This window comes from Pundamilia nyererei, unplaced genomic scaffold (assembly GCF_000239375.1).
Source record: "Pundamilia nyererei isolate P.nyererei 1_Seehausen unplaced genomic scaffold, PunNye1.0 scaffold00074, whole genome shotgun sequence".
Taxonomy (NCBI): Eukaryota; Metazoa; Chordata; class Actinopteri; order Cichliformes; family Cichlidae; genus Pundamilia; species Pundamilia nyererei.
This window is the reverse complement of record NW_005187475.1, coordinates 2,544,176-2,568,223: the sequence shown is the minus strand read 5'-3', so window position 1 is coordinate 2,568,223 and position 24,048 is coordinate 2,544,176. Positions and strand designations below refer to the sequence as shown.

Below are 24,048 nucleotides of genomic sequence, written 5' to 3'. Positions count from 1 at the left end.
CTATAAGTATGTACAGGCTGTAGTGAGTACAAGCTATGTACAGGATATGAACAGGATATAAATATGAAAAACTATACAGAATATGAAATAAATAACTTTACAGAAATCTGAGATATACAGCTATACAGAAGTGAGAACTATGCAAGTTGTAAACAATAATAAGCCAGCTTTTGCAAAAGGTCTGAGTCACAGTTTTAAAGAGCACAGGTGAAAAGTCATCCCTTGGTCCCTGGAAAAAAGATGTTAGACAGCATCTCCAAATAACTTATTAGAATCCTGCGACTGGAATACATTTACTGACTTCTCTAACAATAATACTGGAGGCTTACCGGCAATCCTCTTCATCCAAGGAGCATCATCAATGCCCAGGTTGCTGTTGAGGATCTTGAGGATATTTCCCAGAATGATGCTGAGGTGTTCAGAGGTCACCATGGTGCAGCACTGAGTATCTGGGGGCGAGTTCTCTGGACCTTTCTCCCACCAGTAGGACAGATAGTTACACAGCATGGGAAGGATTACCTCTATAACCTGCAGCAAATGGGCAGAAGGCTGAATGTCTGAATCAGAGTGTGTGTACTGTGACATAAGTGAGATTATCAATGCACAGCTTCCAGAATTGATTTTATATTTTTGCTATGTTTTTTGTATGTCGTATTTTACATTTATTCAATAATATTAAATAAAATACCAGTTGATTAAAAGGATAGTTAATATTTTATTTCACTTATAATAACTATAATAACAATCAAAATTAATGGAGCTGAGGCTGAGATGGCCTGACTTCCAGTGGCCTGACCTTTTATACTTCACATTGGATTGAGCACTTCCAATAATACAAACTAATAGCATGTAAAGTAGTCAGCAGTTGCAATAAAAAATAATCCAGATGTTTGTTTAATAATACTAATATCCCATAAACTCTTCTGACCTGTGGCATGTCACTATAGCGAGCACCAGACTCTGACACATCATTGACGTCTTTGAGAAGTTTGTCAAGACGAGGCATCTCTGGGCACATCTCCTCCACTGTGTCAGGCATACTCAGGACTAGAACAGGAAAACAATCGCTGCGATTAATCACAGAGATTCTATCTGAAAGCTGGCATTCTTAAAAACCGCCAAGTTAATAATAGTATATATTTATCAAAAGACATTATATAGTAACAATCAAATTAAAATAAAAATGAGGATCAGGGAGATTCTTACTGGCTCGCTCTCGAGGGGTCTTGGTGTTGAAGACTGAGAGTGGGTTGTGAGCGTTTAGATGAGGCTCCAGGAAAGCTACGGGCATGGCTCCAACCAGAATCGCCAGGCTCTCCCCCAGTGCTGGCAGATGCCTATTTATGATACAAATCAACATGGAAATTTGCATAGTGTGATATTACTTATGCAAAATAAGCACACAGATAAAGACACAAGTCAAATGTCAAAATGTACAAGAGCAAGTTACTCTTGTAGGTGGAAGATTTTACAGGTGCCGGAAATAGGCAAAGACATATTTTTTGGCTTGTGTTTGTTTGTTTGGTTTTTTTTTAACACTTTTTTTTCCCCTTTTCCCCTGTTTGCAGTCAAAAACTTTAAAACTTCACCGCTGTTATTTTTACAGTTTGACTTGGCTGAAAGTTTCTCATTGAGAGCAGCTTTTTAAGATGTTAGTTTTGGGGAACCATTTTTAAAATTTCTATTTATTTAGTTATTTACTATTTTCAGTAGATCTATATTAAATACAAAAATGTATCATTTCAGTCAAGACCACTACAATGATTACAGAAGAAACAGAGTGAAAAGGAGATCCTTGGGTGGAGGTGGGTTGCAAAGTGGCTTGCAGATGCCCAGCAGCTGTGGCAGACTAAAGGAGCTATGAAATTATCAACTGGATCCAAAGAAAGGTGTCAGCTTATGTGAACTGACTTTAAGATCAGGTGATCTTCCAAGATTGAGGATCAGACTGGTTTAATGAAAGCTTGAACTTAAACAGTAGGCTTGATTTTTGCCTTAATTTTGTAACAGATGCCCTTTCCCATAAAATGTGCCATATAAATCAAAGTGCATCATTAAACAATGAAGTATTTAATAAGTGCATGTGGTAAAGGTGTGGTCCTGGGCTCAGCTTCTTTTCGTAGTGAAGCAAAAGACGAGCATGGTGTGTGTGTGAGCTGAGACCAGCGCTAAGTGGAGACTGTGGCATTGTGTGTGTACATGACAATAAAAACTGAGAACTGTGAACACAGCCATCGCGTGTGTGGGTCCATCTTACAGTGCACATCTTGTCAGCCATATCATACTTACCTGTGTATAATACCGATTTTCTGTATTAGAAAAGTTTTGCCTCCTACCTCTCCACAAACAAGTTCTTTCCTGTTCCCAGACAGTACAAACATGTCAGAATTCTGTAGCAAGACAGCTGGACGTCATCCACTGAAACAAATAACATGCATCCATTAAACATCAGCAAAAAGAAATTAGAAACTTTGAGGGAAAACCAGTACAAAAAATAGGAAAGTATATTAGAATATTCCTATTAGAAAATCCATATAATAAGAATTCTGTGCAAACTGGGAATATAAAGAAGGCTAAATCAACTATTTCCCATCTCGCTTTTGGTGTATTTAACTGTATTTTGTTTATTCTTTTCACTTTTCTCTTAGCTAACTATGATGAATAACTACAGTATGAAAAAAAAAACTATAAAAAAGACAGTCGAGAACAGCAAACACTGAGCATGGAAACTCACAAAGCAAGTCCACTCCAAACTCGTATGTTTTGATATGCTCAAAGAGGGCAGTGAGGATAGGCAGCAGTGCCACTGTCACATAGTTTATGCTTTGACTGACGCTCTTCATCTGGGCACGGGATTGCATGAACTTTCCCAGTTTCAGCATCTCCAGCAGCTTCTCCAAGTCTTCTGCTGCATTCTCAAAGAAAGTCTTTAACCCGACTTTTACCAGCTCCGAGCCAGTCTTCATCACTGTTCTGTAGGAAGGAGGGAACAGAAAGGCTAGTATGCATGCAAAAATACTTTTTTTATGAGTTAGTGGTTTAAAGATAATACATGCGTGTCTTTTATTGAGCTTTATTACAAGTCTTATGAAGTAATACGCACTTACCTTGTGTCAAGTGAGTGAGTAAGGATGTGCAGACAGCTCACCATCATTGCTGAATCACTTCCTGTGGGATATATTTAATGTAGATACTCGAAAGGATTGCAAACAAAAAGCCACACAAACATATGAACCAAAGCAACCTTACCAAAGAGAGAAATCCTGTGTCTGACAAGAGCTGCCAGCTTACAGAACAGACTGGAAAAGAAAGGAAGTAAGAACGAAACTGAAGAAGATGTTAGGAAAAAGCAACCGAATGAAAGAAAACAAGAAAGGGCTTTATGAAAATACAAGAAAACACAATGATCAGCAAAAACATGATCACAGTACCTGGTGACCATCTCCTTCTCTTTATTGGAGGCACAACCACAACTGCTCAGGTTCTTACTAGGCGTAGACAGGAAGTACAGACAGTGGTTTTTAAATGTTTGATCAGTCAGGGGAAGCAACACCTGGGGAGAAGAAATAAACACTTTAATTAATAAAAATAAAAAAAAGTAACTACAACAGCACATCAGTGGCTCAGCTGCAAACAGAGCTCCCAACCTTGGCAAAGAACTTGATTTCCTGGTCATGAGGGGATTTGTCGGTCTTCCCACTGGTGGCCATCGCCTCTGGATTAACGATGTTGAACACCAATGTCAGCCAAGGCTTTTAGCACTGAACAGTACTAAAAAAAAGTACATCAGCATCTGCGTATAAAAATGCAGCAGACTTACCAAGATGAGCAATGAACTCCTGGGCAGAATCAACATTCTTCAGCAACCTCTTAAGGAACTTGTAAGAAAAGCGTTTTTCCATTGATGATGAATCCTGCTCCATGTCCTTCAAGCCTCTGTGAGACAGAAACACTACTGACTACTAGTCAAGAGTCAAATCTTTGGTTTATTATCTCAAAATTTCAACTTACTCAGCAGTTTGACTCAGAAAGTCAAAACTTTAAGGTACTAACTGTAAATTTTGAGATAATAACAGAAAATTTTGAGACAGCAACACAGCCAAAAAATGCTTTTTCCAGTAGTGGAAACAAGCATCCATAGTAGCAGAAGTGCTCATTAGGATTTTCCCCAAGTTTTCAGTATAGCACTGGTAAAGTGCTATACAGTTGCCTAAATTTTCATTTCTTTAAAACGTGAGCATTAGGAGGCTGACCTTGTGATGGCATAGCCGCTAATCTGCAGAAACTTGAAGAGCTCCTGGGCCTTCTCTCTGTCTCTGTACTTCTCTTTAGCTGTCAAGGTATCATAGGGTACCAGCAGTGGGTGGGTCCCTCCTCCTGGACAAGATTGAAAAGTCATTTCAGGCGCTTTCTTTTGAACACAAATAAATAACACCTCGACTGCTGTTCATAAAACTTCACTACGATTTGCACACCTTTGCTGACAAGCTCAGTTTTCTTCTTCTTGGCCCAGATGTTGTGGTAATTTTCTGCAACCACCTCCACCATGCCCTGCAGAAACAGAAAAAGTGCAGCTTTTCTCAGTTTTTTTGTATTTTGTATTAGAAGATACATGGGAACATTTAGGAAGAGTCAAATGAAACCCAACCTGCAGCTCTCTCGACAAGGTGACATTGTGCAGATCCATTGGAGCGGGACTGAATCCATTAATCTACAAAGTAAAAAAGAAGCAAATTGCTTTTGAATCAGCGTTTTAGCTGGCAAAATGTGCAAAAGCTAACAAAAAACAGCAAAAGATAATACAGATGAAAGGATATGATGGATGGCTGTGATTTATGAACAGCAAACGGAGAAGTTTTAACTGCCAATATCGCTAACAGACTGAAAATTCATTTATTGCCCTTCTGCTGTCATCCCTCCTGGATCTAGCAGATTTATCATTTAGGCTACTAAAAGACATCTGCAAGTAAATGTTGCAGACAAAATGCTAATATATGCATATATCCACACTTTACTCATAGTCAAGTCTTTTCCATGCTGCATTTCTGCATCAGTGGCTTTTAATTGAATATTTCTTAAGATCTGCTAAATGTTAATTGTAGAATTTTTGTTCATTGACTCAATAAAAATGATCCCTACCCACGCTTAAAATGTGTGTTTTAAATGCTACGCTGAAAAGACTAGCAGTAAAAATATCTCCAGTCTGAAAAAATGTGAATATTTTCTTTTATGTATTTTACTACAGTACGTGCTTTGAACTCTCTATGGATCAAAAAAGACTCTTTATTCTTTAAGTTAAAAACAAAGCAGACATTTCTCAGTTCCCAAAACACAGATTTCCATTAAAAAAGTGGTCTTGAGAAATGAAGCCTTCATTAAACTTGTATTCATTACTGATACAAGCCATTGGGACTGTTGTTTGGTGTTTATTATTCTTGCATGACAACAGTGGTCCTGCTATTTACTTTTTAATGGGCTCCTGTTATAAATGATGTCTGCTTTCTGTAGCGTGAATCACCAAAGACGGAAAAATGAAAAAGGAGCGTCTAGGGAATTGTTGTCAGTTGATGAGATAGTAAATATGCATCACAAAAGGAAACGTTTATAAATGTGTTACCTGGGACTCCGAGATCTTCCGCTGTTTTTCGCTCTCTCGTTGCTGGAACATCGCCTCACCCTCTTTGGTCCTCTCAATGTTCCAGCCCATAGCCAACATGCTCTTCAGTGACTCTCTCACTGGCCAGCGATATGTTTCTCTCTCCTACAGAATGAACACATTCACAGTCTAACACTCTGTCCTGTAGAAGACATGCAGGCTATATAGAATAGGCCTATAGACCAGATGTCACAGCTTAACAAAATGTGAAAACATTTACACAAAAATCAAACAAACACACATGTATTTCTTTTCAAACTTCTGATAAAAATGTCCTTGTAAAATCATTACTTATGATGTGGCTTTTTTCTTGCCGTCTCAGTAAACCGCCTCAGAGAGTTTTCAGAACATAAGTGTGTGTGTCTGTCCACCTTTGATAGTGTATGAATTTGTTTGTCTGTGGCTCCACCCTTGCATATTTTCTGGCTACCTTAGTAGGAGTTTTAGAGTTTATCTTACAGAGTATATTTGGCCTTCACCTCTCGTTTTTGACCCAACACCTGACACAAAAGCCGAGTGGTGCATTTGCCCCTTTGGTTGATCCAGCCACTGAAGCCTCATCAGAAATACTCTCAAGCTGTCAAGGTGCCATTCTTCAACAAGGGTGACCAGCTTTCTCAGCTGTGTGAGCACTAATGTGCACGTACCTTCTCACTCAGAGATTTATAGGGCTTCAGGAGTGGATGGGTTTTGGCCTGCTCATCCACAGTGTCTCCATGTTTCCAGCCCACCGACATCTGCAACACAGTTTATTTCAATTAATTACACCATCTCGCATTTTATTAAACCATGAAATGTAAACTGTTTTAGTAAAATGACTGAGACTACAAAGTACAATTACAACTTTGCATTTCTTTGGATTTTTATAACATAAATCGACTCCAAGCATGAGTGAAGAAGACACTGAGAACACGAAGGCACGAACCTTCTCTGAGGACCACTTGTCATGGGAATGCTCTGCATATTTGTTGGCAATGTACTCAAGTTTTTCAGGAAGGGAGATACTGAAAAGTCAAAATTGTGTTTAAGTCATAACATATAAATAAAAACATGACATGAAACATGCTGCTTTAACAAGGCTGCATTTTTAGAACACTTACTTGGCAGTGCTGATGGGTTTGGGGTCAAAGTTACCCTGTGCGTCCATTGATGCCTGCTTCTCCAGCGTTGCACCTAAACTGGAATCCACAAAGTCTGGAGGCAGGGCCCCAGCGATTGCACACAGGCATGACTTGGCCATTTTGAAAAGTTCAGTATCATATTTCTACAAAATGTAAGAAGAGAGGGAAAGGGGTGCTTAGAAGTTTCACCATTTCACTTTTATGTGTGTCTGCTGAGACAACTACAGTGGAGCAGAGTAGGATCAGCCCCCCTCCCAAAAAAGAATGAAAATGAAAGCTGGAAAAGTCTGCACCATGTAGTGACCTGTCACAGACTGATAAATGATTCATCTGATTTGGCTTTGCCTCAGCTGCACTGCTCACAAGCACTTCATTGAGCTTTCACTTCACTGCCTCTGACTACTGAGAACTTTTCTCTCAGGAGATCCACACTCAAGTGTTGAAACCTCAAGATTTAAAGAAATAAATAAATAAGAATATATATATTTTAAATATGGGAGAACAGAGTTTTACAAGCACAACTCAGCTACCAAACATTTGTTCTGCAAAAATGCGGATCAGAAAAATACCACTTCTAGTCCTGGTTCATTCTCGGAGAACAACAAATACGCAAAATACAGAGAATTTTTACAGCTCTATGCACACTGGGCCAGCTCATCTTTAATAATAAATACTTATAAATAAATTCCTGGCTGTACCTTATGAGAAAGGGAGTCAAAGATTCCCCAGAAGAGTTTCTTGGTGAGAAGGAGCTCCTCCTCAGAGGCAGTACCAAAGCTGCCCATACCAGATGGCAGGCAGTAGTACTTCCAGTTCTGCTCGTAGTGATTGGTCAGCAGCTAGAAATAAGAAACACAAACACGCACAAAAATTCCTGAATATTTTTACACTCCAATTGCGATTGCTACAATCATGTTGTTTAACTCTGGAAGTTAGGAAGACAACGGGTTCCCAAATTTTACATTCCAGTGATTGCCTGTGTTATTTCTTCAATAACCTTTTTGACTCATACATCAAACACATATTAACAAGAAAGTGTTTTGCGTCTCACCCGGAGAGATATCTTGCAATATTCATTGAGCATTGGAACATCGAACACCAGACGTCTGAGCAGCTGCTGCATCATAGAGGGACGCAGGTGTCTGTGAAATAAGTGCAGAATTACATCTGTGTAGGCGGAATATGATTTTCTCTTATGTGCATGTGCTCACATCCAAGAATATTTTAAGAACTGTGAGAAGGAAAATTTTTATGTTGTAACCTTGCGTATGTGGCAGGTATATACTCTACGCACCATGCTGCACGAGTCCAGGTAAGGACATGGATCAAGGTCACGCTAAATGTGTTAAATTTACACCAAAATTAAAGCAGCTTGAGCTGCTATAATTTTCTACCATCACACAAAATTTGAAAATTTTACACACAAACAAAAGATGCAACCATTGAAAGATTTGAAAAGTGAAGCCAGTGCCCTAAACCTGCATTATTTTTAATGTCCTGCAGGGGGAAAATCCAGATTTCTTTAATTTAACTCAGCTAAGACTAAATAAAGCTAAAGAAGCCTTACTTGCAGATTGCCAGCAGACACTCTTCAATGGAATCCCTTTGGGCTTTGGTGAGTGAGCGGCCTTTTGACAGCCTGTAGATAGTCTGCAACGTGGAGTCAACCAGCTGTGCGTGGTGCTCTGTGCTGCCAAAGAGAGCGGCACAGCGGGTCAGCAGAGGCAGCAGAGCTGAGCCGATGTACCTGTTCATGGCCAGCGCAGTCTCTGTGGTGCTCAACGCCTCCTGTGAGACAGAGAACAATGCATGTAACTGAAAAAGGAAGAGCAGCCCAATCTCTACACGCAGAGATTAACAGAAGGTGGAAGTGATTATAGGTTCCGCCAAATGTAAATATTATGCAGTTCTCTAATAGCAGAAAATGACAGCAAAGCTGAAGAGCTTCAATTTCCACTGATGTCACAGGCGGGGATAACTGTATTCATTAAAACCAAAGTTTGAGAAGTCTTTCTGTAGCTTCTTGTTATTTTTGTGGGCAACAGGTGGTGTTTGTGATGGTGTCATTTACCTTTTGCATGTAAATTAAGTTCCAAATGTAAAAAGTTCCGGATGGATACTTTTCAAAACTGGAAACTGCTTACTGTGAGCCATTCAACCATAAATAATGGAAAGACAATTTGTTAGTAGAAAATGAATCTGTACTAAGAGCAGTGAAGGTGGGAATTTGTTCACAATTTTCTCCCTTTAAAAAACAAAAGAATAATAACGGAGCAAAGTAAAGGACTAAAGGAAAATAACCATAATTGAACTAGTTGATAATTACTTCGCTGTTTTAGACTATATTGCGTTATATTTGATCCATAGACTATACATGAGACATACATAACATATTTTGGGTATGTAGTAAGTGTGATGAGAGCAAGGGTTCACTTTATCACCTGTCAAGTCATTTTAAATGACTCCAAGTGTGTACCTTCGATGCACAAATTCTCCTTACAAGGAGCAAAAACTCACCAAAGAAAATCCAAACTTTATATCTAGTTTTTTATCATCTATCAAAGCTCCTCGGTCTGCAGCTTGTTTTTACCCTTTTGCCACTTTCAGGATCCTCTGGCTCATTGATTTGATTGACTGTTAATCTGTGCTAGACTGATAAATGGATAATTCAACCAAAATATTTCTTTCAAAGTGTTCGCAACTTCCCAGATCGTTCTGTGTAGCAAATGACCGGATAAACTGGGTTATGAAAAAATGTAGTCTGAGTGAAGTTTTTATACTGAACTGTTTAAAAGCTAAGGGTGACCTGATCAGTAGGCCGAATATTATGTTAATATTTCTGAAAATTTGCAACAGGCTTAGTAACTGTTCTGAGCAATCGGTGCTCATGTTTGATAAGATTTATTCCCTCTGTGGCACATTTGATGAGCAAACTAGAAACCTTCATTTCATTATCAGTAAATGACAAAAGACTTAAGATCTCAAAAATGTAACAGGAGCAGAGACGACAGAGACGATTACACCTGTCAGGTACAACTAGAGCTTACATCCTTTGTATTTGCAGAGACTAAAATGTACTTTTTCAGGAAGTGGATACAAATTCTTTGGCAGGTAGTCATTGACAAAATGGGACTTTGAAGGTGAAAGTGTGTGTGTGTGTGTGTCGTGAATGTTCTAGGACTTACCGTATCCAGAGACGCCGAGGCTCGGAGGTCAGGCAGGAAGCCAACCTCCAACATCTGGAGCAGGAAGCTCTGGTCCTCGATGCCGTAAACTCTGTCCAGGAAGAGCACCATGGGGGCCTTGTGGTCGGGACAGAAACAAGCTGACATGTCCGGTTCGGTCACTGTGCCATCTGAAGGTTGGTGGAGCAAAACAAAAACCAATGAAAGGGATTCACTGAAGAAAGTTTCAAATGTAACATGATTTCGGAATAAAATTAGGCTTTAGAGTTTAAGGGAAATGTAATCCCAGACACGATAAGCTGAGGAAACCAAGCATAAATGTGAAATGTATTTATTTTCTGGTGTTCTTGCTGTTGAGCATCGTTGTAAGCCATAATTTTATAAGCAAGGCACAAAGTAGAAAGGTAGTAAAAACACAATGTAGGCATATTGGTTTTCCACAGAGATGTAGAGGGAAGCAAAGGCTCTCTCCTAAGTGATGTCTCCTGCCATTGCAAAGGCGCTTACAATAATATACGTCCAGTTAGCAGAGCTGTGATGATACTCTGCAGAGTTATGAAATTATTTCAGCTTCCTTAATCTGGCAGCACGACACACATGCTGTACCAGGCAGAGTTTTTATTATTTGCCGAAAGGCAGTAAGGTAATGCGGCATGTTTGTTCAGCAGGATGTGGCAAAAACTGTTTGTGATCTACAGCAGCCCGGGTTTGCCTGTAGAGTATAAATTAGATTTTTAATCAGACTACCGTGCACCTTCAGCCGTGAATCTAAACTAAACAACATTTTTCTTTCCCCAGGTAGACATCCCGTCTCACCTTAATTCACTTCTGTTTATGCGTTTCCTTTTAACAATCAGAAACTGCCTAAAGCAAACTTAGACCGGCATACCTTTATTAACGACAGGCATTTTGAGGGGGATGCTGATGACGCCCACCAGGTCCGAAGTGGGAACCAGAGAGCGCAGGATGGCTCTGATACGCAGCGCCTCACCTTTACCTGCATTGATAAGCTGTAAGAGATGCACAGGCACAAAACAAAAACAATCTCTTTCTCATAAGAGTCCCTGTGACAGTATACAGAATCTCATTCTTCAGCTCAGGCTGTTGTCGAAGGCCTTACATGCATCTCAGGAGCACAGCGTCCCAGCAGGTCAATGAGGGCAGAGTAGAAGGACATGATGGCGTTGCCCATGTGAATCACTTCCCCTTCCTCCTCACCAGACCTGAAACAGACAAACACACTATATAAAAATTATACGCACAGTATAATAAATATTATCCTGAACACGAGAAACATTTCTTGGAAGTTGCAGACGAGCTCTGCAGGGTGGTTTCAGGATACGGCGGTCAACAGAGGCGCAGTAAATTGGGCAATTTTGTGAGCATTTATAATAATGTTTTGGCACAATACATGATCTCCTTGCAGGCTATTCTGTTACACATATTGATTTTGAGCAGCTTTCCAATCTCTCTCCCCACTTCAGGCCATACAAACTTTCAACATTAAAATTCAGTCAGTGTTACAGGCTTTGTATACTTATGTAGAAAGGCAGGGACAAACAGCCAATGCCAGGGATAATGTATTCCTTTCTTTTACATATTCTTCCAGAAAAGTACCTTTTTTATACTGTCCTTAGGCTCCAATTATGATTTAAAATTTCTGATATTTTTTATTCAAGACTTGCTTTAATAACACCTGGGTTGCAGTTGCATTATAAGACTTTCCAGTTGTTGAAAAAGTTTTTCATTTTTTCCCCTCTTTTTAAAAAAATGTCAAAGTCATCCGAGATAAATGATCGCTTAAAAAAAAAATCTGTGGTTCTTAAATGTGTCTTCAAACACATGAATGTGAATTTAGCTGCTGAAGTAAATTATATTTTGCTAAATAAAGAGTAAATTAAGAAGATTTTCTTGTTTTGGTAGGAGGTTTTTGTTGTTTTTTTTTAAAGAGAGAGAACAAAAGACAATTATTTGATAAAACTCCACTTTCAAACAGCAATTACCTCTCTCTTTCTCTTCACTGTTCTCTTGCTGGGCAAAGGCAATGAAATAAACTTAGATCTCTTTTCCCGTGATGTGATATGGCTCTATTTGAGGGTCTAGCAACAAAGAATAATGCTGGTTTAGCTAAGCACACAGGGAAATCTAACTAAAAGTAACATTTCACACAGAGACCCAGATAATGAGAGCCTTAATCACAAGAGACTGGTTTTAGAGTTTCTGAATGGGTTTCTTAGTGTCTCGTGGTGATAAAAATGCTGATTCAGTATATTTTAAACACTGTGGAAAAAGAAAACAAAGAGCCGGTGTCGTTTTTACCCAGTAGTGACTCCAGCAGGAGTCTTGGGCAGGTCCAGGGCAGGATCTTCAGAGATCTTGATGGCCTCTTCCATGGCAGCCAGCAGACCCTGACCTCCCTCGCCCCTCAAGGCTGGGCCGAAACACTCTGGACGTCTGATGAGCAGCTTCACCACCACGTTGGCATTTTCCTCCACGCTCTCACCTGGTGTGAGGAAGAAAAAAAAAAAAAAGGAGGAAAAAAAGCAGACCAATGGAAAGGAAAATTGTTATTATCCCCAAAAGGAAAGGTGAGAGTCAGCTAGAGTGTAAAACCCCTGAAAGTGGTATTCAGCAGCTTCTAAAGCACCGCTACATTTTTTATCCAGGAAAAGCCGACTCACATTTCCACGTGAGTCCTCAGCAGGACCCTGGCATCCTTCCCCAGTGGATTTTTTAAATTTCTGTGCAGTTTTTCATTTCTATTCCAAAAACAGCATCACTGTTAAATCCCCTGCTGCTTTAATACACAATACTCACAATTATACAGATGCAGTAAAATCACCCTAGACTGTTTCTTTGTTGCGATGCCATTTTTTTGTTTTATCTCAATACTTATTTATTGCTCAGTTACACATATTCAGCCACTTAATTCGATTATATTTTCTTTAAAATGTCTTTAAAAAGCATCTCGGGGGTGTCCTCGGGAGGTTGGAGCTATGGGAACGTTTTTCTAGTTTGTAATAATACTTTTTATGTAACACACTGCACGGTAACTAGTTTTTGCACATTCAATTAAAATCCAGATATTAAACAAGACTCGAATAAAAAACAAAAATCAAGTAAATCATAAATCACACACATAACACAACAGCGCCACATAAATATGTATCCACCAAATATCCTTACCACATACGAATATATGAAAACACTCAATATAAAATATAGTTTTTGTTTTGTTTGCTTTGCTTACCCCTTGCCAAATTCCCCTCCCCCTGTCCTGTCTGTCTCCTTTCTCATTCCCATGTTGTCTTTATACAACGTGTTCAGCTTTTAAGTATTCCTTGCACCATATAGGTTTAGCCTGGTGTCTGACCTCGTCTGTTCTCCTGACAAAGTCGAACTGACCACGTGTATACTCAAATGTATGCCACAATTAAAGCCTCTTTGAACTTTAAGATAGCCTCTGGTGTCATGTATATCAGGCTTGGGTACAAGCGGAGGCTTCACACAATGGTACACTCAGATATCGACAAAAAAACTTCTGTGTTTACAGGATAACTCCACAAGCAATGTTTTCCTGCTTTATTTAACATTTTCCAGTCTGTTGCACTTCTAATCAGCATGCTGATGGGTGCAGTCGGCATGCTTTGTTGTGAAACAAACCAAGGGCCAAGTATATCACTGCACCAAAACGAGCAGAGGAACAGAATTGCCAGGGATGAAAAGTCATCTTAGTGCTCAGTATAAAACATACCGTTGCAGAAAACGGCGAACCTCAGGAATGAGAGGTAGCGCTCTCCCTCTATGGGGTTCCAGCCGAGGTCTGGGTATCCCTTAGCCACCAGCATGGCGCAGCTCTGAAGACCACAGCCTGCTAGGTATGTCACCACCTACGGTCAAGCAATTCTGCTTCACTCCTGGGTATTATAATGGCACACTGTCTTTCTGACTCAGTGTCAGCAACAGTGACAGCTTGAAAGCCTCTGCTGAGCTAAGCTTTTCCAGCTGTCACAAAATCATTCAGCACTTTTCATAGAAAACTTTGGTGGCCTGAGCTTTCTATTCTTATCTGACTTGCTTCCTCTATAATTGTATGTGTCATCCGAGTAGCACTGCGTTCTAGTATTGACAGATGATTAGCATGTATTCTTCCTCTTCTGTGGCCTCCTCGAACTTTATGAACACTGAGCTGCACATAATTGGAAGAACATGTCTTGTGGGTTGGCGAAAGCCAGATTTTAAACCAAAACCAACATGGTGGCCTGAAATGTGTTGGCAAAAACTTTCAAGATGAAGAATAAACCTAGCAGCAGAATGCAATGCAAGGTTTAGACAGTGAATAAGATCCTGTATCCACATAATTCCCTAATTCTTAATGTTTGACTTTATAAATAACTAAATGGATCCTGCATATGTTTTATAGCACAATCTGTTTTGGTATTTGATGATAATATGAACATGTGATCAGTATACTGGTTGTACATTTAGCTAGTTGTACAGTTCAGTTTCATTCACAACTTTCCAAACTAATTTTAAACACTACATCTGCTAAAACAACAACAAGTTATGGTCAGAATAGAAACTGGCTACAATCTAATGAGCCTGCAAACATAAAGTGCTGTGTGATTTTTAGCTGTGCTGTTGAGTATTTCTTTGAGTAAGGCTGCGATTTCATTCGTCATCAAACCTTCTCCAGATCAGGCTCCTCCAGGGCCAGCGCCAGACCGTTGTTGTCCATCACTGAAGACGCTGCGACATCCAGCGGAGTGGAGCCCCGCATAGCTTCAGAGGCTAAACACACACAGAAACAGGCCGTCAGCAACAGAGCAAACTTTGCATTAGTTCTGCATTAAACAACAGGGGGCAGTGTACCGACACAGCACATCAATCTTGATATTCTCCAGTCTTCATCTTTGAAGCTCAGAATACCAGGTCCCATTAATCAGTTTGTCAACACCTGCCCTTTTTGCAATATTACTCCATTTTTAAAGCGTCATTGCAGTCGAGCAGATACTACAAAACCACTTAATATTGCAGCACAATGCAGACTATGTTACATATTATTAATTTATAGGAAAACGTGGCTTGTAAAAGATGCAAATTCTAAAAGCGTCATATAATAAGGGCAACAACTAGTGTGTTTTCATTCAACTGTCCTCTTCAGATCATGTGACCCTGTCCTCTTCCAGAGCCAGGTGCTTTAGTTTACGTGTTACACAGGCACACAGATCTCTGTGACTCATGTCCTGCTCTGCACGCCTAAATAACCCTCATTTACTGCTCGCCATTCTTCTCTCTATCAGCTGCCTCCCTCTGTGCCCCTTACACTTTCAACTTGACATACTGGCATTTTGAAATCGAGCCTGTTACTCTTCTTCACCAGCTGCTTCCCACAATATCAGCAATAAGTCTGCAGTGAAAAAAACTGTTGTAGCCCGTAGCAACTATTGGTTTCTGCACACATTATGTAGCAGCAAAAAAGTTTAATTGACGCAGTATGGAGAATACTCAGGAACATATTCAAATGCCAAGGCATCCTCATAACCAGTGTGTTCTCCACTGTCTGTTTTTGCCCCAGCTTGTTCCTTTCCTTCATATTAAAAAAAAATCTATTCAATTTCAGATTTTTCATGTATCAGGACATAATAAATAAAACCATCTAATCCTCATCAGGTTCTAAAATTAGGTAAATACTTCCAAACCTGTACTATACGTGACAACATAGCAGTATATATTTAACAAAAATTGAGTCACAATGTCAAAGAAGTGTATGAATAACATAAGTACACCCTTACAGATTTCATAGAATTAAGAAGTTGGAGCCACGTGTTGCTCATCGAATGCACCTAATCGTCAGCAAGTGTGAGCACCTCCATAAATGCAGAGGCTTTGCTGGTCTGAAACATTCAGGAGTGTGTTAACGCAATGCCAGGAGGAGCAAAGACAATAGAATTGGCCTAAAGGGACAACTGTTGTTGCCCGTCAATCTGGGAAGGGTTCTAAGACCATTTCTAGTTTGAAGTTCATCATTCTACAGCGAAGAAGATTATTCAGAAGCATACAAAACTTTTCTCAGGAGTGGACATCCCTGCAAACTAATCCCAAGGTCAGACTGTGCAATGCTTAGAAAAAATGCTAAAAGCCCAAGAGAAACAGGATTTGGGCATGTTGTAGTCATTGAGGCAACCATGAACTCCTTTGTTTACCAAAGCATGTTAGAGTCAAATAGGAAGCCATCTGTCCAACAGCTACAGCTCAGCTGATGTTGGGTCATGCAGCAGAGCAATGGTCCAAAATGCAGCAACAATTCTACAACATAATGACTAAAAATGAAAAATCAATGTGTTGCAATGGCCCAGTCAATGTCTTAAGACAGCTGTGCATAAATTAACTCATTCACTGCCATTGACGTCTATAGCCGTCAATGGCAGTGAATGAGTCAATGGGTTTAACTCATTCACTGCCAGCCATTGGCAGTGAATGAGTTAAGTTGAGTTTTTTTTTTTCAAATAAATAATGAAAAGGCAAAATATACTTACCCAATCCGACGCTGCTGTTCTCCAGCAGGTAGCTCAGGTGGTCAAACATGGCTTTCTGGTTTTGCCGGCTAATACGGCAGAAATAGCACAAGAAGCGACAACAGCTAGCTACCATCTTGGGGAAAGCGATCTCCTGTGGAAGAAAAAAGTAGACTGTATGGATCAATCTGCAGCCAAATAGCCCCAAATAAGCTGCAGTAGGAGCTCAGAAATATTAGAATTCTTTTTAATGTCACTACAGGATGCAGAGTACTAGATGCTTGGGTCTGATAAAGGTATCTAAACTATCATAAAGAGTATCATGGAATCAATAAATAAAATCTATTTCCTGTTTTGAACACAGAAACTGAAAAATTGTTTGACCTTCAAGACCTTTTGCATCTAATGCTTTTAGATCTGTGCCATCCTCATTTTTCTAAGTCCTCACATGGGCTCAGTCCAAGCCTCAGGCTGAGCATAAATCACTAGAGTCATTTGCTCTGTAGCAGAAATGCAGAAAAAGTAATTGACAGCAGAGGAGGAGAGAAATCCCCATTTTACTTTAGGCAGATTACAATCTGCAAAAATGCACAGCACAGAAAATCACACTTATCAGACAACTGACAAATATTGAACTTTCAATCATGCCAAAGCTTCCACCTCTAAAGGCAGATTTGACAGAAACTTTGAAAGCACAAACAATTTTACTTTGAGAATATACAGCTTAACAAGTTTCTTTGTTGATTCCCCATATGCGGTCCTGCTGTGCGTGACCGGGAGCAAACTTTCTGTCAGTGTCCGAGTTCAGAGATTTATTCCTTCATAATATTCTATAAACCATCTGTCTTGATTGCGTGATAAAACCTATGACTCGCACAATCTCATAATATACAGCACCATGCCACGACTGAAACAACATCAGCGGTAATCAAACAGCAAATATTAAAAACCTGATCTATATTCACGACTGTCACTGTATATGGCCACAGCGAGCGAGGTACACGTATCAAGTGGCATGAAACCAGTCAGGAATTTATGCTAGGAGCCTGTGCGATCACAGTGCCAGAGACAGACACGAAGGTCTGAATGTCTCCCTGAGGTCCGTCTGTCTGAGGTTCACTTCAAGCTTGGCACTGGCTGCAGCATTAAATCGCAACCAGCTCTTCCAGCTTCTGTCAGCACCACCCAAAAAGGACAGGTCTGAGTGGCCTCCTGTCACCCCTCTGATACCTTTACTCCTCTGTCCTCTCTATTACGCTGCGGTTTTTCTGGGTATTAAGCAGTTTCTCTTGGCTCGCTTCAGCCTCTTTTGTTTTCCTGAGATCGGTATACAACTTATTAAGCATTAAAAGTTCTGTCAGTCACAAACTCAAACTCTTCCCCTAAAACGAAGCTTTGTAACAGAAAATTAACCTGCAAATGTTTTGCTAACAGATTTACTGTATGAGTCATTTTGCAAGCAAAAATACCCAAAACAAAAACACGCTTGTTTGCGTTCTTTAAAATTGATGATTTGCTCCTCCTTTTGCTACATTTAATTCATAACTGAATATTTTTGGCTTGAAGGCTAATTATTGACCAAAATAAGGAATGTGAGGAAAGTGGGCGGGGCTCTGAACAACTATGGAAACTTCTTTTTTTTGTATTTTGTATAGACAACAGCTTTCATTAACACTTTTCCTTTTATAACCACTTTTTATTAACATAATCTACACATTAATCATGATGAATTGTACCCCTAATTATGGTGAAAGAGGCCACATAACGAATAAGAATCCGTCAAAAACCTGTACAAACTTCTTTAAAAAGTTATGAACAGGATAAGGAGTTTTAAAGAACTTCTCCAAGAGTTAAGATTGGATGACTAAAAAGTTAACAGTTTCAATGAATACGATCCATTAAAAAAGGACTGACTCGATAGTTTGTAGTGGTCAAGGAAAACCAAAAACATGAGCAATAATAAGCTCACCTGTGACTTGTCTCCCCCAAGCACGTTCACCATGACCTCCATGACTGTCTCATGCATGCCCAGCACTCTCATCAGATTAGGATGCTGGTAGAAAACCTTGTTGTTCATGATGTCGCTAAGAACACAAGAAAGCGATTTATAAAGCCCACAGTACTGTAACCGCGGGAGAGTACACTGTTCACAATGATATATTTCTAGAATCGGGCATTGTTTTTATCGTTTATAACAGTGTGCGCATCATAATATATTTTCTTACCCGAGCCCATCAATCATGAGTTTCTCCTCTTCCTTGCCCATTCGCACTGATAGCAGAGATCTGATTTGACCCAGAGATGCCAGCAGGTTAATAGCATCTTGCACAGATGCGGCACTGATGGTGTACGACTTCTTCATGGCCCGAAGCAGTTCCCCGATGCCGTCATACTGTCTCCTCAGCAGGCTGAACATCACTCTCACCAGCTCTGAGTCCTGAATGTGAGACTCCTGAGCCCAACTGGTTATGGTCTGGGAGATAAGCTCCTTCAGGTTGGCTGGAGAAGAGACAGTTCAGTATTCTTAAATTGAGAAATAGAAGCAGTAAATAAGGGTTGCTCTACAATCATGTATCTGTCAAAGCTTCAGTTGATATTTGTTGTCTCTCAAACCTTTGAATGAGCAAATTAGAGAAAAAATAAAAATCTATGGACCGGGCACTTCAAAAGCATTGTTCATTAGGAAAGATGGATGATATGCTCTTTATTTTTTCTCTTTTTGTTCCAGAGATATACAAAGACAAGCTAATTAAACTGTAGTATAGGTTTTAAAACTGTATATTTTAAACTTTATCTTAAAGTCTCATGAAACCTCTTAACGATGCCAAGCACCAATAAAACAAGGACCAGTGGAGAAAAACTTGAAGTCATATGAAGTTGTAGCTAAATGCTGCAATGAAGTTGTAGCTAAATGCTGCACCTCTCAAAACACTGCAATTCCAAAGCCATCGCTGAACCTTGAGCGTTTAAGCCAAATAGCGCAACATCTGCTTAAAACAAAGGGCCGGATTCAAGCAGAATCATAATGACACACGAGACGGTGTAGATGCCCTGAAGGTGAAAGTGTTGCAAATTCACATCTGCTCTGAATCATCTCAAACCATGGCTCACAAGGGAGTCACTGAAATCTTACGCAGTCTGCGTGCTAATCTGCAAATGACAGGCAAAAATATAGAGACATGAGCACTGGCACAGCGCTGTACTCCAAAGTCAGCATAAACCATGAACTGAATTGGCTTAATTAAAGCTCTTAGAAAATGTAAATTAGTCTATTAGTCAGAACTAATTGGGAGCTTTAATATTTTGTCAATATATTGGATGTAACCCCACAATCATCTCCTGATGAGTCTATGAGGATGCTGACAGCATATCTGAAGCACGCTAGAGTGATGCAGGAATATAAAGAGAGGAACAAACAAACAAATTTAATCACAAGTTCAAGCCAAGGCGGCTGATATTAAAGCTGGCATTTAAATCTTGGAAATAAGCTCCTTAGCTGTTGGCAAACTAAAAAAAAAAACAAAAAGCCTTATGGATGATTCCAAGTTTTTATAACTTCTGAGTAATCTGACTAATTAAACAATGCTGTGAAATCAACAATAGGCGCTTCGATGCTTTTCATCAAAAGAATAAGGAAGCAAAAGTTTTAGAGACAAATTACTGGCTTTAAAGTTTTATAACAGTGAATGAGCGTTACCGTCAGTTAATGAAAGTAATCATCCCCATCCCAAAAGGACTGACTAGGCATTAATTATATATAATCTGACATATAAAGATCCGACAATAAAATTACACGTTGAAAAAAATTAGCAGCTCTAACTTTGTCAGGCAAGAGAAGCAGCTTATTTTGCCCGTCCATCCTTTTGTCAGACTGCTTCATCAATTTATTTGATGAACAAAACAGACTCTGACAATGCTGCAACGCTGAGTCAAGTGAAAAAGCAGAATTCAACCCATATTTCACTCACTATAGAACACAGCAAACGTGGTAGAAGTTTAAAATGTGAAAATGTACACTTTGAAGAAAGAACTAAGGTTATTTTTTTAATATTTCATGGCAGCCAAACCTCTCCAAAAAGTTGAAACTGGGCCATGTTTACCACTGTCAGGTGACAGTCTGTTAATGTCTGGGAGCTGAGGAGACTAGTAATAATGTCCAATGGTCTGATAAGGGATTCTAGGGATTCTCTTAATTTTATGATGTGTCCAAAGTTTCAGCTGGTAAAAGATCTGGACTGCAGGCAGGCAAGTTCAGTATCTGGACTCTCCAACTATGAGAGCATACTGTTGTAATAGACAGAGTTTGCAGTTTAGCAGCATCTTCCTTAAATATGCAAGGACTTCTCTGAAAAAGATGGCATCTGGATGGGTGAATATGTCCCTCTAAAACCTGCATATATGTTTTAGCACTCATGGTGCCTTTCCAGATGTGCAAACTGCCAGTTCCAGAGGCAGTAATTCACCTCCATACAATCAGAGATGCAGTTTTCCACTTTTCTTTAGCACATTTTTAATGAGCTTTGGCCCAAAGATGGTGGTGTTTATGGATTAATTTTATGTGTGGATTCTTCTTTGCATTAACCTGCATTTGTGGAAGTGTATTCACAAACAAAGATTTCTCCATCCAATACTGACACCGTTAATTGTGGATTGGTGAAACTTTGTCTCTCTCAGACGTTACGTTTTTTTAATTATTTATTTTTTTATATCCAATCATGTTACTGATCTATTGCATGTTAATGTAATTAGTTGCAAAATGTTCCTCCAACTGTTTTTTTGTACCACTCACTTTTCCAGCTTTTTGTTCCTCTGTCCCAACGTTTTTCAGGCACATTACTACCAAACATTTCAACATAAGCTTATTTTTTTCATGATATAATAAAATGACTCAAATCAAATATTTAAACTATTTTCTATCTTCTATTGTGAATAAAATACAGTTCATGACATTTGCAAATCATCGCATGCAGTTTTTATTTAAACTTTACTTAGCATCGCAACATTTTTGGAATTGGGTTTGTAGACATGCTAAAGCAGATCCATCAGGATAATCTTGAATCAGAACATCCGTCCATTTATAATGCTTTTGAATAATGCAGGCTGGAGCAAGGTATTAAAATTTATGGCAGAGAGTCTTGCAGGAACTGTCCATTAGTCTTATTCTATTATTTGAAACAGAACAAAAACATACTTTGAGCAAAGGGCAGCAAAAAAGAAAAAGCTTGAAGCAAAGAACTAGTGATTGGAAAGTGTTTTGTGGTCTGCAATATTTATTATGGATAAATCGGTACCGCTTTATGATTTTGAATGTCAATATAATATTTAATGCTAAACATAGTTATGTGGTATATGTTTAGAAACTGATAGCAACCACAATAAAGTCCTGCTTACGTGTTGCAGCACCAAGATAAACAATTGAAATAATAAACCTTAGCCTTGCACTGCCGTATGCATTGCTGAGTTATTGTTAAACTTCAGTACAGTTACTGGTCGCTAGCTTGTTTTCTTCTTTGGTGTTAAAGGCTACTTACTGGGGGCAGCCTGTTCAGTCTCTGTGGGTTCCTGCTCTGTCTTCTGTGGTGGGCCCTTGATTTTATACAGTAAAGCCAGAAGACGGCCTTTAATTGAAGTGTCCTGTTCTTCTTCTTCTTCCTCCACTGGAATTCCTGCCAGGAGAAATGGAGGCGCTCAGAGATTTATCCTGGTATACCGACTGCTTCCATGTGCATTGTGTAAAGGAAACAAAAACCCATTTTAACGATCATTCTCATAACATAAACATATTTATGTTGCCAGATAATATTAACTTAATTTGCAGAGCACTTTTTACAACACAGTTACATAGTGCTTCACATTTTAATAAAAGAAGTGTTCCCAGCATGCAAGCAGACAATCATAGGATAGTATAGGTTCTTCTTACATTCATTCACACATACATTCATTCCATACAAGCAGTCGGTGCGAAGAAGATTGGGGAATATAATAACATACTGTATAAAATGATTTTTCCGCAGTCATTTAAAACAAACAAGTCCAAAATTAGGTGCTACAAGCTCTGGATTTAAATTAAGAGTGTGAACCAACCAGAAGTCTCTGATCAGATGATCAGAGAGACAGGCTGCTGGAATAAGGTCTTTGCTGGTCTGTAACGTAAGAAGAACCCTGGCAACTTACAGCTCAGAACCTTTGTAAATATTAATTCAGAGTTTCACTTGAATCCAAACGAGTGAAGCTACAATGTGTATGTATCCTTTGTGTATTGTCATCACAAGAACTGCTCAGAGAATCTTATTAATATGAATTCTGAGCACCACAAAGAATAAAATCTCAAAGAAGTGGGGTGGGGGTGGGATGCAAAGTGGCTTGCAGATGTGCAGCAACTGTTGGCAGAGATTTTCTAGCAGAGTCCTCAACTTATTTTTGAGGACAGTGTTTTAGCTCGACTTCATGGCCTGTCTGAATAATGCTATGGTTAGTTTTGTGTGACAAGATGTCCTTATCAGAAGATCTACAGTGACACCTTTAGACATTTATGAACAGAAATGCATAACATCTTTATACAAGTTGTATCAACAACATTAACTGTCAGCAGTTGGACTTTACCACAATGCAGCCGCAGTTCTTCATGGAACGAGTTGAGCTCATCCTGGATCTCCACGGGACAGGGGCAGTCCTCACCTGCACTGAAATTCAACAGGATGTTTATCTGCAGAAAACAAAAGAGTGTTTACATTATAAGACCAGAAAGCACTTGAGAACAGCAACACGGAAAATAATTTTAGATAGGAAGTGAGATCAAAAGAAGGAAGGAGAGTGGTAAAGAATGAATAAAAGAAGGATTGCACAGTAGAGAGCAGTGGAAAGTCACAGAGACAAGCACATTACCATTTTAGAGTCACAGCATAATTACTCATGTAGTCTCCTGCGGTAAGTGCTCACATGGGCTTGTCAGATAGTGGCCATCTGATGAACTCGGACAGAAATAGTCTGAGCATTTTTATATCACACCCAGTCAAATGTGAAACTAAAAACATTAAACAGGTATTTACATAATATAATGCAGAAAATACTTAATGTATCATGTAGAACCACAGATCTGCTGTGCTTGCTACAGGTCACAAGTTAACTATAAAACACTAAATATAAATGAGATGCATCCATCGCAGAGTCCAGGTTAGCCTATTCCCATGTCTATTTTAGGCAGAGCTTTTTAATAAACCACGAGAGGTTTCTTATTGTGGAGAATCTCGCTTACAGTATGCACCTGCTGCTGACCACCACAACTTAGTTTCAGGGATCAGAGTATATCTTGGAAGTGCTTATCCTCAAGGTTTCACAGCTCAGAGGATGCACAATTAAATATTTCAAACATGAATGCTTTGCAGTCATGCAGCAACCTTGCCTAGTCACTACCAGGTTGTTTTCAACAATACTACAGGACAGGGCAAGCGATGTGAACACAGAACACATCAGAGACTTTATTCCTTATTTTCTTTCCTTATTTACTCAATGTTTCCTATTCTCTAGTCTGGCTCAGAGACATGCTACAGTTTACATAAAAATATACT

The 24,048-nt window shown here is 39.3% G+C and overlaps 1 protein-coding gene across 5 annotated transcripts in view; it reads right to left on the bottom strand.

The window, feature by feature from the left end:
• Nucleotides 1-24,048, bottom strand: part of ryr3 (ryanodine receptor 3) — a 110,954-nt gene that overhangs the window by 22,617 nt on the left and 64,289 nt on the right. For all 5 annotated transcript variants that reach the window (XM_013911887.1, XM_013911888.1, XM_013911889.1 and 2 more), the window contains 31 exons: nucleotides 23,084-23,186; nucleotides 22,012-22,146; nucleotides 18,706-18,979; nucleotides 18,450-18,564; nucleotides 16,502-16,634; nucleotides 14,650-14,753; nucleotides 13,717-13,852; nucleotides 12,282-12,465; nucleotides 11,083-11,185; nucleotides 10,852-10,972; nucleotides 9,963-10,132; nucleotides 8,345-8,565; nucleotides 7,829-7,919; nucleotides 7,476-7,616; nucleotides 6,757-6,920; nucleotides 6,582-6,660; nucleotides 6,304-6,393; nucleotides 5,618-5,761; nucleotides 4,649-4,711; nucleotides 4,476-4,551; nucleotides 4,254-4,377; nucleotides 3,821-3,936; nucleotides 3,648-3,715; nucleotides 3,432-3,553; nucleotides 3,250-3,299; nucleotides 3,108-3,168; nucleotides 2,735-2,973; nucleotides 2,337-2,418; nucleotides 1,207-1,337; nucleotides 929-1,047; nucleotides 330-528 (listed from right to left, as the gene is read on the bottom strand). In XM_013911887.1, the coding sequence (XP_013767341.1) occupies nucleotides 330-528; nucleotides 929-1,047; nucleotides 1,207-1,337; nucleotides 2,337-2,418; nucleotides 2,735-2,973; nucleotides 3,108-3,168; nucleotides 3,250-3,299; nucleotides 3,432-3,553; nucleotides 3,648-3,715; nucleotides 3,821-3,936; nucleotides 4,254-4,377; nucleotides 4,476-4,551; nucleotides 4,649-4,711; nucleotides 5,618-5,761; nucleotides 6,304-6,393; nucleotides 6,582-6,660; nucleotides 6,757-6,920; nucleotides 7,476-7,616; nucleotides 7,829-7,919; nucleotides 8,345-8,565; nucleotides 9,963-10,132; nucleotides 10,852-10,972; nucleotides 11,083-11,185; nucleotides 12,282-12,465; nucleotides 13,717-13,852; nucleotides 14,650-14,753; nucleotides 16,502-16,634; nucleotides 18,450-18,564; nucleotides 18,706-18,979; nucleotides 22,012-22,146; nucleotides 23,084-23,186 (3,958 nt within the window). The remainder of the gene's footprint in view (nucleotides 1-329; nucleotides 529-928; nucleotides 1,048-1,206; nucleotides 1,338-2,336; nucleotides 2,419-2,734; nucleotides 2,974-3,107; nucleotides 3,169-3,249; nucleotides 3,300-3,431; nucleotides 3,554-3,647; nucleotides 3,716-3,820; nucleotides 3,937-4,253; nucleotides 4,378-4,475; nucleotides 4,552-4,648; nucleotides 4,712-5,617; nucleotides 5,762-6,303; nucleotides 6,394-6,581; nucleotides 6,661-6,756; nucleotides 6,921-7,475; nucleotides 7,617-7,828; nucleotides 7,920-8,344; nucleotides 8,566-9,962; nucleotides 10,133-10,851; nucleotides 10,973-11,082; nucleotides 11,186-12,281; nucleotides 12,466-13,716; nucleotides 13,853-14,649; nucleotides 14,754-16,501; nucleotides 16,635-18,449; nucleotides 18,565-18,705; nucleotides 18,980-22,011; nucleotides 22,147-23,083; nucleotides 23,187-24,048) is intronic.